The sequence below is a fragment of the Glycine soja genome, chromosome 10 (genome assembly GCF_004193775.1).
Source record: "Glycine soja cultivar W05 chromosome 10, ASM419377v2, whole genome shotgun sequence".
NCBI lineage: Eukaryota > Viridiplantae > Streptophyta > Magnoliopsida > Fabales > Fabaceae > Glycine > Glycine soja.
The window spans coordinates 49,557,807-49,572,137 of NC_041011.1; the positions used below are offsets into that span (position 1 = coordinate 49,557,807).

Here is a 14,331-nt window from a genome sequence, read left to right on the forward strand (position 1 = left end):
ACATTTCTTATACAAATATTTAATAAGAATTTATCATACTATCACAACATAATATTGAATAGAATAATATGATTATAGAATAAAATCCAATTGAATAATGTGTAAAAAATAATGAGAGTGTATATAAATTAAATTCTTAAAATATACTAATATGTATATTGGAAAAGGATAATTTTGTCAATTCGGGGTTAAAAAGGTTCGAATCTTTCAATAAACGGTGAATTGCGAGATTAAACGACACGACTGAGGCGAAAGGGTCATAGGGTACTGTTGTGGTTAGGGATTCGAATTTTGATTATCGAATCGCAAAATTCTGAATCAATCAATCAGTAATTAGAGCCATTAAGGACTGCAATGGTCTGCGAGAAGTGTGAGTTTCGTGTCCTTCTCTTCAATTCATACTTCTCGTTCTGTATCTCTCTGTCGGTGATTTAATCGTTTTTTCATTTGAATTTGAATTTGTTTTGCAGGTGAGAAGAAATTATCGAAGGTGATAGTACCAGACAAATGGAAAGAAGGGGCCAGCAATACTACCGAGGGTGGTGGCCGCAAGATCAATGAGAACAAGCTTCTCTCCAAGAAAAACAGGTCCTTTTAACTTAATCTCTAGCTTTACATACTTTGATAATTTCTTTTTTTCTTAATTTTAAAATTGGGTATAAGAATTAAGAAGCATAACTTGGCTCTGTCACCTGTGTATTTTATAATTAGCTGATAACATGTTAAAGCGATCATTTCTAGTTCCATAGCAGAGCCTTTGGAATGTAAATGACTTGACAGTTGACACTTGCTTGATATAACAGAGATTTTTGGAAAAAAAATAATGTCTCTTTGCATTGTGGAAATTTATTTTCATGCTGTTCTTTATTTTCACTTTTGAATTTCAATAATATTATTTATTTCAACATATATTTCATTTACGTTGAAGTAGCACTCCTCCCTTGAGAGGCGGAGTGATCTTCTAAGGAATTGGCCTGGGTTGAACTTCTTAGGATGAGACTCACCTTTGGACCAATAAGGCTTTTGAATTTTTTATGTTTGTATATATGACGTTATGAGGTGCTATGCGTATGTGCTCTCTCTGAGTTGGAGATATTTGTCTCAAGGTTCCCTGCACAATTATGTCACTGCATACTTGGCTTGATGGTTACAATATAATACTACCTTTTTCATTTGCTTTTGTGGCAATGCATTGTTACATATAGGTTTGTACTAATGGCTGCATGGTATGAGACTATGAGTTGAGAAATAAGCCTAATGTTATTAGGTGGTAGTTAGTGAAAGGGAGGTAGTTGGGTATTTTGATTAAGTATTCAATTGACTTTTTACTATCAGGAGGATCTGATTCTGCAAGTTAATTTGCTTTATGCTGATACAGGTTTGGATTTTAAACACAATTACATCTGTTATTAAAATGCATTCTATATCATGGCCAATATTCTGTTATATAAGTGTTGGCATCCCTCTCTTTCACTTCACCCTGGTCACTTTCCCTCTTCACAGTTACCCCCTACAATTTGGTTTTGTTTCAAACTTCATGTTTTTAGTCATTTTCTACTTTTACATTTAAAACTGGATATCTTTATTTTGATCAATGCGGCTCCTGGAAAATATTTTTAATATAGCAAGTGGTGCAGATTTCAAAACTGTTCCAACACGTGGGCTGGTCTATCATAGGTTCTTGTATTCCATATCTGGTTATAATGTGTGTGAGCTTAGTATTGGACTTATAAATGATGCTCAATACTATAATCACTGTTTTCTAGGCTTGCACTTCATACCAATTGATAATGATTATAAGTACAGTTGTTTTTCATGGCATAATATCTGTCCCAAAGCTTGCTTAGAATGAGTGACATTCTGGAATAAAGCCATTTCCATCCAAAGTATATAAATAAGTACCCTCAAATGAGGGACATGCTCTGTTATGTGACAGAAAACAGAATCAAAAAATAAAGAAGAACAAGTCTCTGGTGTTGATTAACACCAAAACACCTCTGCCATAACACAGGTAGAATTCCAATACCTCAAAGAAAGTGACCCCTTAATATGTCAGTGTCACAAATCCTAACTAACTTCCCCCATAGCCATATTTGGATCTGTGACAACATTAGAAGGTTCATGTTGTTTATGCCCAACAAATGTCTCCAATTCTTTTGGGCTAACATTTTCCTTTTTGTGAATCTGTATGCATTTAGAGTTGCACTTATAGATGATTCTTGATAGCATCAATTTTTTATCCAATATTCTATCATGCCTTTGCTGCTTGTGTCACATGTTCTATTTCCTCCTTTGACTTTTTCATTTGTTCCACTATGTATGTTTCGTCATTAACTGCCTGTGAAGAGTATTTTTAAATTGATTGTTTGCAGATGGACCCCTTACGGAAACACTAAGTGCACCATTTGCAAGCAGCAAGTGCACCAGAATGCTAAGTACTGCCACACCTGTGCTTACTCTAAAGGTGCTATTTCCATGTTGAGATCTTTTTGCATTTGCTACCATACATATTATTTTTGGTACACTAATTAAATGTGTTCTATCATGAAAGTGCATGACTAAATTTCTGATGTGTTCTGTATGGCAGGAGTTTGTGCAATGTGTGGAAAGCAAGTTCTTGATACCAAGTTTTACAAACAAAGCAATGTGTAGTGGATACTTGTGTTGTATTGCGTGCTGTATCTTCTTTTAGATGCATAATAGTATTACCTTTCTTTCTATTTGTCTAGTTGATCCTATTGCTAACAATGTAACTGAAGCTGTATAAAGAAGAAATACAGTGAGGGATTTTCTGTTATCTGTCTTTTGCAATGTACTCTTGCATGTTTATTCTAGATCAAAAACATATGCCATGGCGTGAAAATTCCGGTTCCATTGAGTTGTTATGATGCTGTTGGATTGAGTAACGTGCTAAAATTCTCATTCCAACATGCTCTATGGTCCAATTTGAATAAGCTTTTCAACAAATATTTATGGAAGAAGAAAATAAGGTTGATAAAATGAATAAAACTTTGGTCATAAATTATAATTAACTTGTGCAGCATTTTGTCTTTTTTACAAGTTTTTTCGTCTAACTTCTAGAAAAACTAAAGTGTCTATAAGTTGGATTGATCTTATAGATGTTTGATTTATTTTACCTGTATTTATTTCCTACGAGTACTTGAAAAATTTATTCAAACTAGGTTTATACCTAATGCCTTGCGTAAGATAGCAAACTTGGATGATTCGGTGCTTGGTTTGTGCTTCTGATTGTCCCCTCAAAGAGGTTGTTCGTTGAATTCATGTCAAGTATTAAACAAACGTTTTCCTGCATCAAGTTTCGCCGGAAGGATAGTTAGATAACCCCAAAATTGAATTAGCACTAGCGGCTTATTTGTGCATCGTATGCTGAAGAAATGGGCTCCCAAGTAATAATAGACCATCTTCCTCTTAGAGAATGTAGCACTCATAAATAATATTTTTTTAATATATACTAAAAAGTGGTTTACATAAGATTTATTTATTGGAGCAGTTTACCAAAATAAATAAAAAAAGTAGTAAAACGATGTTTTATGATGAAATCATTTAATATTTCCTAGTTCTTTTTTCACAACATTGTACAACTCCTTTAATCAAAAAATTAAAAAAAAAATCACTTTTCTTCTAAAATTCTCCATCCAGACATACCTACAAGAAGCGTGTGTTAGTAAGATTAGTAATGTAAGTATTATAGATTCTTAGACAAGTGTAGAGAATTGCTCTATAAAAGAAAATAAAAGAGCGGGTTGTAACAAAATTTTACATTTACAGAAAATATTTCCTCTGCTAATATCAAGGGTGGGTATTTTATTTTATTTTTCTATCAACACACCCTTTACAATCTGTTTCAAAGTCCACATTTTGCATTCCCGCATATAGAAAAAACTGAATCGCCAACAGCAACCCTAACGCCTCTCCCTCCATAACAGGCATGCATGGTTTCACAACATCAATTCTGGCAACAATAAGATGCCCGAATGCATAAACCAAAAACTGTGCAGTTTTGAATATGATTGAGAGATGCATCAACGTTACATTTTAACCTTCCAATAGCCGGTGGACTCCAAGAATCATTCATCTCCATCAATTCTGCAACCTGTCTAAATTTATTTGCTAGTTGTGCACGAACCCAATCTTGATAAAACATGTCATCTCTGCTGATCACGATGGCGGAATCCGTGATAGTCCCTCCTCAAACAGCATCATAGTGACATCTCCAAGCACTCTCCAGAGAGTTATAGCTACTCTACATTGTTGATAAGATTCAATAGAAAGCATGAGTTTGAAGAAGAATTCTATCAACTTCTGCTGCTCAACCCCAACTTCTGCCAGCATTCCATGATCCTCGGGCAAACTGTAAGCACGTGAAATGTATTTTCAATGCCACCCTCGCACAAAGAGAACAAAGAGCACGTTAAGGGACAGGTTACTCCACGATCTCAAGCTTGTCTCTTGTTGGAAGAGAAGCTCTACACGCACGCCAACACAACAATTTAACTCTGGGAGGAACCTTTTATTAATCCATATAATTACAAAATTAATGATGATAAAAAGGGTATAGAGTATTACTATTCTGTTTTGTTTTTTCGACGAATCAGATACAACTTGAAATGAGTTTTATACACAAGTAAAATGGAGAAACATGTGAGTAGACCACTTTTTTTCGTTGTAATCAAATTTATATCGGAGCAGAAAAATATCACTTGGTAATGACATTTGTTTCATGTATAAACCTGCGTTGTTATTTGTAAAAATGGGATTTTAACCCGATCGCTTTTGTTTTTATCTGTTAAACGGATCCGATTCTGATTAATTTGGGGTCCAGTATTGGAGCAGAAAAATACCACTGAATAGTGTTTTTATTTTTTGGTATTTGGTAATCAAATTTATATTGGAGCAGAAAAATATCACTGAATAACTTGTTTTTTCTTTTTGGTATTTTTTGGGGTCCAGTATACAAAAACTTGCACAAAAATTAGGGATTAGTATGGCATTACATCTGTTAATGATTTTCAAGTTATTATTGATTAGGAATTTTTTATGTGGATCTGTGTGGGGATCATCTCAATGTGCTTTCTGTAAGACAAGGACTAACTGAAGCAGAAAGATTGCATAACTAAAATTGATTAGGAATTTTTATGTGGACCTGTGTGGATCATCTAAATGTGCATTCCGCAAGCCAATTAATGTTCCAACTGAAGCAGATTGCTTACATAATTTATATACGATACCAAATATGCTTCACGAGCATAATTTTTAAGTTGCTACCTTTTGGTAAGGGGCAGCTAATTGAAACTAGGGATCATGATCTCCGTTTGTTCAAAAATCCTTTGGTGTGTTTTCAAAAATATCACTTTAGAATCTAATCCAAGAGTTCTCCCTACCTAATAAATATCTTTAACCTATAATACCAAAATCTAATAATTCGTGGGATGATCACCATCCTTCACACAACTCATCCCTGCTTTTCCTCCGTGATAAGCATGAAGAATAAAAAACCCACTAATATACGCCAATTCACTGGATTGAGAACAAAATTCAAACACAATATGCCAGCATACAGTTGATAATTATATATCAGCTCCACAAATTGATAACAAACAGTAGTAACATTAATGGGACAATAGAGTTCAACACAAACCAAACTTATTTTCAAAGGTCATTACAGACCCATTACACATCACATTTCTTCTTAAAATGTTTGGGAAAATCCAACATCGAACATCACACAGAAATCAGCTCCAGCTTAAAACCCCCCACGAAGACGCAACACCAAGTGCAGAGTTGACTCCTTCTGGATGTTGTAGTCAGCGAGGGTCCTTCCATCCTCTAGCTGTTTGCCAGCAAAAATAAGCCTCTGCTGGTCCGGTGGGATTCCTTCCTTGTCCTGGATCTTCGCCTTCACATTGTCAATGGTGTCGGAGCTCTCCACCTCGAGGGTAATAGTCTTACCCGTAAGGGTCTTGACGAAGATCTGCATACCACCACGAAGACGCAACACCAAGTGGAGAGTTGACTCCTTCTGGATGTTGTAGTCAGCAAGGGTACGTCCGTCCTCGAGCTGCTTGCCGGCGAAGATCAGCCTCTGCTGGTCTGGGGGGATACCCTCCTTGTCCTGGATCTTAGCCTTGACGTTGTCGATGGTGTCGGAGCTCTCGACTTCTAGGGTTATAGTCTTGCCGGTGAGGGTCTTAACGAAGATCTGCATGCCACCACGGAGACGGAGGACGAGGTGAAGGGTTGATTCCTTCTGGATGTTGTAATCGGCGAGGGTGCGCCCGTCCTCAAGTTGCTTTCCGGCGAAGATGAGACGTTGCTGGTCTGGGGGGATTCCCTCCTTGTCCTGGATCTTGGCCTTGACGTTGTCAATGGTGTCAGAGCTTTCGACCTCTAGGGTTATGGTTTTGCCAGTGAGAGTCTTGACGAAGATCTGCATGCCACCACGGAGACGAAGGACAAGGTGAAGGGTTGACTCCTTCTGGATGTTGTAGTCGGCGAGGGTACGGCCGTCCTCGAGCTGCTTTCCGGCGAAGATGAGACGTTGCTGATCCGGGGGAATTCCTTCCTTGTCCTGGATCTTGGCCTTGACGTTGTCGATGGTGTCAGAGCTTTCCACCTCAAGGGTGATGGTCTTTCCGGTGAGGGTCTTGACGAAGATCTGCATCTGTAGAGTCAACAATCACAGATAAATCAGAATCAAAATCCATCACGTAATTTCAAGAAGCAATTTCGTGGAAAAAAAAATCCTAATCTATGGCCACAGAATCAACAAATAAGGTAGTTGCTAAAGGACCTGAGCAATATCTCTTTAAATACCATACAGAATCAACGAATAAGGCTTTTATCAACGGATCTGAACAATTTCTTGAAAAACGACTGAAGTATCAACAAATAAGGCTGTTGTTTAACGGATCTGAAGTAGTTCATGAAAAAAAACCCTAATCTACGACTACAGAATCAACAATTAAGGCTTGTTGTAAACGGATCCGAAAATCTTTATGAAAAAAACTCTAATTAGACCTAATTTACGGTTATAAAATCATCAATTAAGGACGTTCTTGCATTAATAAAAGCTGAATCTGATTATGAAAATTTATAATCGATGAAACGATCGAAAACACAATCAAATCAACATCATGCTGATGTAGAACAAACAATAAAGAAGAAGAAAAAAAACAGAAGAAATCTACGAACCTTGAAAGGAGAGGTAGGGAACTGCGCAAAGAGAATGAACTAATTTGATTGCAAATGAAGTGCGATTAGGGTCGAGGGGTGTGGGGGCATTTTATAGCATATGCGGTGGAACCGTTCTCCAATCATATTGTGACGCGTGCCCATGTATGGTGTGACTTGGTGTTTATGACACAGATGATATTTCGGGGAGTCCTTCGTAGTTGACGGTTTCGTAATCTTGACGGAGTCAGAGATGTACCTTCACCGCTTCACGCTTGGCTTTATCCGTTACCACGGCGTTATTAAATTGGGCCCGCACCCGTTGCAAGTTAGGACCACAGTGTCCATTACCTGAACGGTCGACTGCTACCAGTATTTTACATTATTAAAATCTATGGAAAAGCTGTCACGCTAGATTTTTTTTTATTATGGATAGGAAAAGACATTAGGAAAGCTTTCTTACTCCACTAAATTCTTTAATAATTATTTTTTCAATTTTCAAATAAAATCATAATCATCCCACTAAATTCTTTCTCATTTATTTTTCACTTTGTAAGATATTCTTCCGTAGATTTTTTAAGTATATCTTTAAGATACATAGCATAATAAATTGTATACTTTTAGTTACAGTCTATATAAAATTAGTCATTTAAAAAATATAACCTTAATGATCTTTTTAAAATGAAGTTATTTTTTTCTAATTTTTCTTTCTTATTTATTATTGAATGATTTTTTCTACTAATCGTTTAGGGAAGAATTTTATTTTTCTGATGAGGAGATGTGTTAAATGATGCAACTTGAAGGCGACATATTTTTTAACAATAAAAGATAGCTTGTTGACAAAAACAATAAATTGATGTTAAAGAAAACGTAAGGGCAATGGGTATCATCTAATTGTTGGACAAGTTGTCTCCTAAGGCTAGGTAAGCTTTTGTTTTTTATTAGCTGAAATATTTATTTAATTGTTCTATAAATAAATTTTTTTAAATGATTTTTAATGTTTTTAAATATTATTTAAAATAATGTTTTTTAAAATTTTAACATTTTAGTTTTTAATTATTTTTTATCTTATTTAAATTAATTATAATTTATTATTTTCTATCATTTTATACTTTCCAATTAATTTTATCAAAACATTAATACCATCTGGTATTTTGTCACTGCTTCGTATGATTGTTTATTAAATTTCAGCTTCTTTCACATTGGAGATGCTGGGCGGTGTGAGTTACAGCATGGTGTGAAGTTAAGGTGGTTTGATTATGGAACCCGAAGGTGTTGGTGCAAGGTGGATAAAATTGCTTGCCAGGGGATACATAAAATGATTTACAAAATGAAATAAAGAATAAATAAATAGTCAAGATCAAATTTAAATCAAGGATTAGAATTATTTTTCCGTACATGATGTAACCGCAATCACATTGGATTAATACTATAATTTAATAATTAGTAAGGACTAACTGAAAATTTTGGAATTTCTGCTTATCAATTTATTTTAAGAGCGTGAATACCTTTTTCTTTCATTTTTGCGTAAATTTAATGAAAAAAAAAACAAGCAAGCGCAATATATCAATTTTTATTGATCCTCATCTAAATCCTGAAGTTCTTGAGCCCAATTAAAAAACTTACTGGAGAACCAAGGCCCAAACGAATATTTGCTTTTAGGAACAATGAGGAAGCCTAAGCCCCTAACCATGTTAGCCCGTATGCATATATATAGTTTTTTAAATTGAGATTTTAGTTTTTCAATTTGTTCATATTTCAATTTTTTGAGGGCTATTCATTTTCCGTCAGCAAGTCTTTCTAAAAAAATTTCATTTATTTATTTTTATTGCTCAAATTAATCTATATTAAACCTATTTTAATCCTTCATTTGAGGTTAATTTTAAGAAGTTTTTAACTGGTGCCAAACAACTCAACTCATCATAGACAATAATAACTTGTTACATATTCAAGGATCATGTTGGTTAAGTGTTTAAAGTTTGGAGTGTTAAAAAAAAATAAAAAAGATACATGAGAATTGGATTACTCTTATTTTAAATTCTGAAAACTGTTGTGAAATATATAAAATAACTTATTAGTTTCATACTTTTTTATTTTTCTTTTTCCTAATTTTGAAAACTGTTGTGAAATATATTTACATGAGAATTGGATTACTCTTATTTCAAATTTCTGATTGAAATTAAATATGACCGGAAAGGTTGCTGTGTTTCTATTGTCGAAGTTCAGCTAGCTAAGCTGTATATTACTCATGACTCATACAGCTCTAAATTCTTATTCCTTAATATGCAACAACTAACTAACTTCCCCGCTAAGTTCGTTACCGGATGCACAACTATGGATCGGTGATAATGATGCATGCATGGGTATTTCTCCTTGGTGCTGTTGGCGTAACCCACATGCATTTATTTGGCTCCTCGTGTTGGTGTAATCCTTTGGTGTATCCCGCCAACACTGATGACAGAATAATCTCTATCTTCTCCTTCGAGTTCACCGGCAACACCGTCAGCTTCAACACCACCAGCTGCGGCGGAGGTTTTAAGTACACGTCGACCTCATTGTAGGGAAAATCGAAAACCGGGCAATCTTTCAGCAACTGTTCGTCGAGCAATTCGACTTGCGTTTTGTGCGTTTGCAACACAACCCTCTCCACTGGCACGGGATACATTTCTTTGCACGCACGCAGGCACTTTCGCTTCCAGCACGATTGTCGTCCACTCCGTTGTCGGTGGTGCCAACGACTCACCAACCGTCTTCTTCTTCTCTGATCATTGTCTTCTCCACGTCTACCTCGGCGGCAACTCATCCATGCATGACAGTCACTACTATTCACTAGTGATGAGAGAATGAATGCAAATTGAGAAACGGTTAAGTTGTAACTGTATCTAATTAATGTGACCCAAAATGTAGAAAATAATTGAGAAACGGTTTATTTAATTTACATAATAATAATCTCAGTTAATCTCAGGTTCGTATTTCCACCTTGTGTAAAAAAGATAACTAAGCAATGTAGGGAAAGAGAAAAAAAAAAAAAAAGACTTATCAAGATGTAAAATAAATATAAAAATTTAACGTATCATAATAGAGTAATATATTTTCTACTTAAAAGTTGCATGAGTCATTACAATATAAATCGAGTATTGTTTTCAAAATTACTGTTAATATAAAATTTTATTAAAAAAACAATATATATATATATATATATATATATATATATATATATATATATCCAATTTTTATATTTAATGAATATGAAAATAAAATATTGCATTTATAAAAGAGCAATAACATATTTAATTACGATGTAGTCAAATATCTAAGTATTGGATCAAATTAATTGATAAGCTAGTTAATTAAAATAATTTATAAACTCTCTGAATACTTCATCAAATACACTTAATTATAGTAGTAACTTTAATAATTTTAATATGAATTCACTATTAGTATATACATAAATAAATGTAACTATAAATGATTTGATTGTTAAAAAATGTTAATTCTAAATCAACTGTAGAAAATAATGTTTTAATACTTTTTAAATTGTATATATTTTGAGAGGAAAAAAAGATAGGAAAAGAAAAATAATATTACATGTAGTATTAAAAATGTCGAAATTTATATGTAAAAAATGCGAGACAACTTTGTATATATAAAATAAAATATCTTATGATCTCACACAGTTACACTGAACGTTTAATTCGTTTTAGTTGTAGTTATATAAAACAAAAGGGATCGACCACCCAGATATTAAACCAACTCAACATAAAAAAAAGGGGGTGATAAAGTAAAGAACACATATAAGTATGATACAGAACACTTTTCAACGCTTTATTTGGAAGAAGAATGATTATACAACGAAAGTAACTATGCTTGTATTTACAAAAGTTGTATTTAGAGATAGTTAAGCTCTGGTATTTATTTATACAACAACTAACAGTGTAGCCGTACTGGCTTGCTTGGGGCGCTTAACTATGCAAGACGAAGTAGCGGTATTTTCTATTTTCAGCAACATGAAGTAGTGGTATTGAATCAGTAACGTATCCAACAAAGACTCTGATGGAGTCACCGTCCCTAACTCCGTGCCACTCAAAGGTTTCTTGTTGATTCATCACCTCCTCCTTGTAAAGGAAAAAATAAGTGCCATATTGGGCAAGACGGAACATGAGCTTCTCTTCCAACTTCTTCATCTGGTTCTTCAACACCGACGACACATTATCCATGGGATTCACCTCTACCACTACATTCGCTAGGTTAGAGTGCAACGGCATCAGCACCACCATCTGCTTCCTAGACACGCTACTACTGCCACGGGTCACCGGTACAGACCATTTCAAGAACACGTCTATATTAGGATTCCACATGCCTCCACGCGTTAAACCCGGATACAACACGATCCTATCCACCGCCACACCTTGCATGTCTTTCAGCGCAACAATCTTCTTTTTCAGCTTCCCAACGACGTCGTTCTCTGCCATTTCTATAGGGATACGATCTTTGGACTTTGGCAATTTCACGTTCACGGTCACTCTCGGTGGCCCCAGAGACGGAAGCTGTGGCGGCGGCATCTGTTGCATCGGCGTCACCTGCGTTGACGATGGAAACTGCAGCTTTCCAAATCCAGACGGATCTTGATGATCTTGTGGGAGCGTTTTCAGATTCAATGACGGTGGAAACTCCGGCGTCCCGAACGTGGGTGTTGGCGCTGGCGGATTCTGAGCAACTGCATCAGTAATGAATCCATCAATGGTTTCAATGGTGTCACCCTGCCTAATTCCGTGAAACTGAAACGACTCTTCTTCACGCAGCACCTTCTGCTTGTGAACGAAGAAATAACCGCCATTTTCGGGAAGACGGAACCTGAACGCCTTGCGACATTCATTCAGCTCTTGCCTCAACGCCGCCACGTTATCCGCGGGATTCACTTTTATCAGAATCTTCATTCCTGTAAGCATCGGCATCACAGTCACGGCCAGCTTCTGAGGTTTCACCAACACGTCGATCTCGTTATTCTCTGGAACCGAACAACAATCCTGCAGAACCTGATGGTTAAGCAATTCTACACGCGCGGAATGCGACTGCAACGCGATCCTCTCCACCGGAATACCTCGCAAGTTATCGAGCGCAAGTATCTTCTCTTTCAGCTTCCGAACGGTGTCTTCACACTCCATTTCTATAGGGATGCGATCTAGGATCGTAGGCACTTTCACTTTAAGCGTCATTCTCATCGGCGGCGGCATCAGTTCTTGAAACACATTTCTATTTGACGGCATCGGCATCACCTGCGTTGACGATCCAAACAACTGATCGCAGTAGTCTGCCAACGGATTCAGATGCGATGACGGTGGAAACTCCGGCGTCCCTAAAGGAAGTGGTGGCGGTGGCGGAGCAAGGTTTTGGAAATCGGGGGCGGTGACTAGGAGGTTAATGCGGTAACCGCGACGGAGTTGAGAACTGGAAAGTTGGAGATCGTCGGGAAGGATTTCGCCATGGAAGACGAAGGTTTGGTAGGAAACGGGAATGTGGTGAATCTTTTGCACCTTCTCTTTGACATGGAGGACTGTGTCAAAAGGACCAACTTCAATAGAGAACGAGTTCCCTCCCAGAACGTCAAGAATTACATCCATCTCAATCAATCATACACGATGAGCGAGAGTGACTCAGTGAATAACTGAATAACTGAATATTCATTTATATAGCTTCTTGAATGTTCTTGGCTTAATGCCCCAAGTCCAAACGGTTTCCGATACAACACTTTTGACTCACCAAATCGGATAAATGGTCTTTGTTCGTGCACCAAGTTTTGACTTGGGGGATAACTAATTAACCTTTATCCCTGTATTTGGCTGAGATTAGCCTCACCATTAAACATTAAAAAAATTACCATAAAAGCAACAAAGAAAATATTCTCTAATATTTAACTTTTTTTTTACTTTTAATTTCACCGTTATAGTTATATTTATAATCATTTTAATATATATTTACTAATAGTATTATGGTTTTTACATAAATAAATAGGCGGTTATGTTGGAGTGATTTGAAAATAAATCATACCGATTTATATATTATTTAGTTATGTAATGTCGTATGGTTTATATCGTTGTCTTAGATAATTTAATTTATTTTTTTATTTTTTGCAATTAAATCCAATAATTTTTTTTATAAATTTGATATTTTTATTTGTAATTTAACATTTTATTAAAAGACTCTTTTATCTTTATTCTTATTAATTAAATTCCAATTTTTTTAATCTCTAATTTTCTAATCCTAAAATTCGTATCTTTCATTCTCTTTTTATTATCCAACCAATATTAAATTAATAAAATATTATCTAATCAAATAAAGTAAAATATTATCTAATCAATTTTAAATTAATCAATTGAAATTAAATATTACTTGATAAATTTTAAATTTATCTAAGCAAATAAAATGGTCTAGCTAGAAGAATGAAAGCTAGGAGTTTCACGATTAAAAGATTAGGAATTGAATTAAAAAGATTAGAGATAAAAGAGCCTTTCAATAATATATTAAATAAAAAATAAAAATATCAGATTTATAAAAAAATCTTTAAAATTTAATTATAAAGAATAAAAATTAAACTAAATTATTTGATGTGATAATATAAATGACGTAATCACATCATATGATGAGATAATATATAATTTACAAAATTTACCCAAGTAACTAACTGCCGAGTAAATAAACCCCTTAATTAACATGAAAACAGTCAAGAAAAGAAAGCTAGATAAGTAGGTATCATACAATACTCTTTGCAAAGCTTTATTTACAAGATGAATGATTATACTTTTTTCTGTTGTACATGAAAGTAACCTGCTTCTATTTTACAAAGTTTTATTCGTAGTTAGCGAACCTATTAACAGCTAGCTAGTTTGTTATTATAGTTATGCACAGAAACTATAGCTGGCTTGTGGCGCGTAACTATGCAACTAGGATTAGGCAGGGCGTGACGAGGAAGATGCCGATGCAGCAGTAGAAGAAATTAATCCATCAAAGGTTTCTATGGTGTCACTCTCCCTAACTCGGTGCCACAGAAACGAATTATTTTCATCCATGGCATTCCGCTTGTGAATGAAAAAATAACCACCATTCGCGGGAAGAGAAAACCCACCGAGCTGCTGCAACCTC

General features: G+C 35.3%; 1 protein-coding gene and 1 pseudogene across 2 annotated transcripts; one reads left to right on the plus strand and one right to left on the minus strand.

The window, feature by feature from the left end:
* The first annotated feature begins 206 nt into the window (after positions 1-206).
* On the plus strand, positions 207-2,874 carry LOC114372500 (cysteine-rich PDZ-binding protein-like). Its single transcript, XM_028330083.1, has 4 exons — positions 207-370; positions 471-588; positions 2,373-2,464; positions 2,588-2,874. Exons 1-4 carry the CDS (start codon positions 355-357, stop codon positions 2,650-2,652), a joined length of 291 nt encoding a protein of 96 aa, XP_028185884.1. The 5' UTR covers positions 207-354; the 3' UTR covers positions 2,653-2,874.
* A 2,652-nt stretch (positions 2,875-5,526) lies between these two features.
* LOC114372499 lies at positions 5,527-7,370 on the minus strand (annotated as a pseudogene). The gene is made up of 2 exons (XR_003658217.1): positions 7,213-7,370; positions 5,527-6,682 (listed from the first exon to the last, which is right to left on the minus strand). The product of XR_003658217.1 is annotated as a polyubiquitin-like (transcript).
* Positions 7,371-14,331: the final 6,961 nt, after the last annotated feature.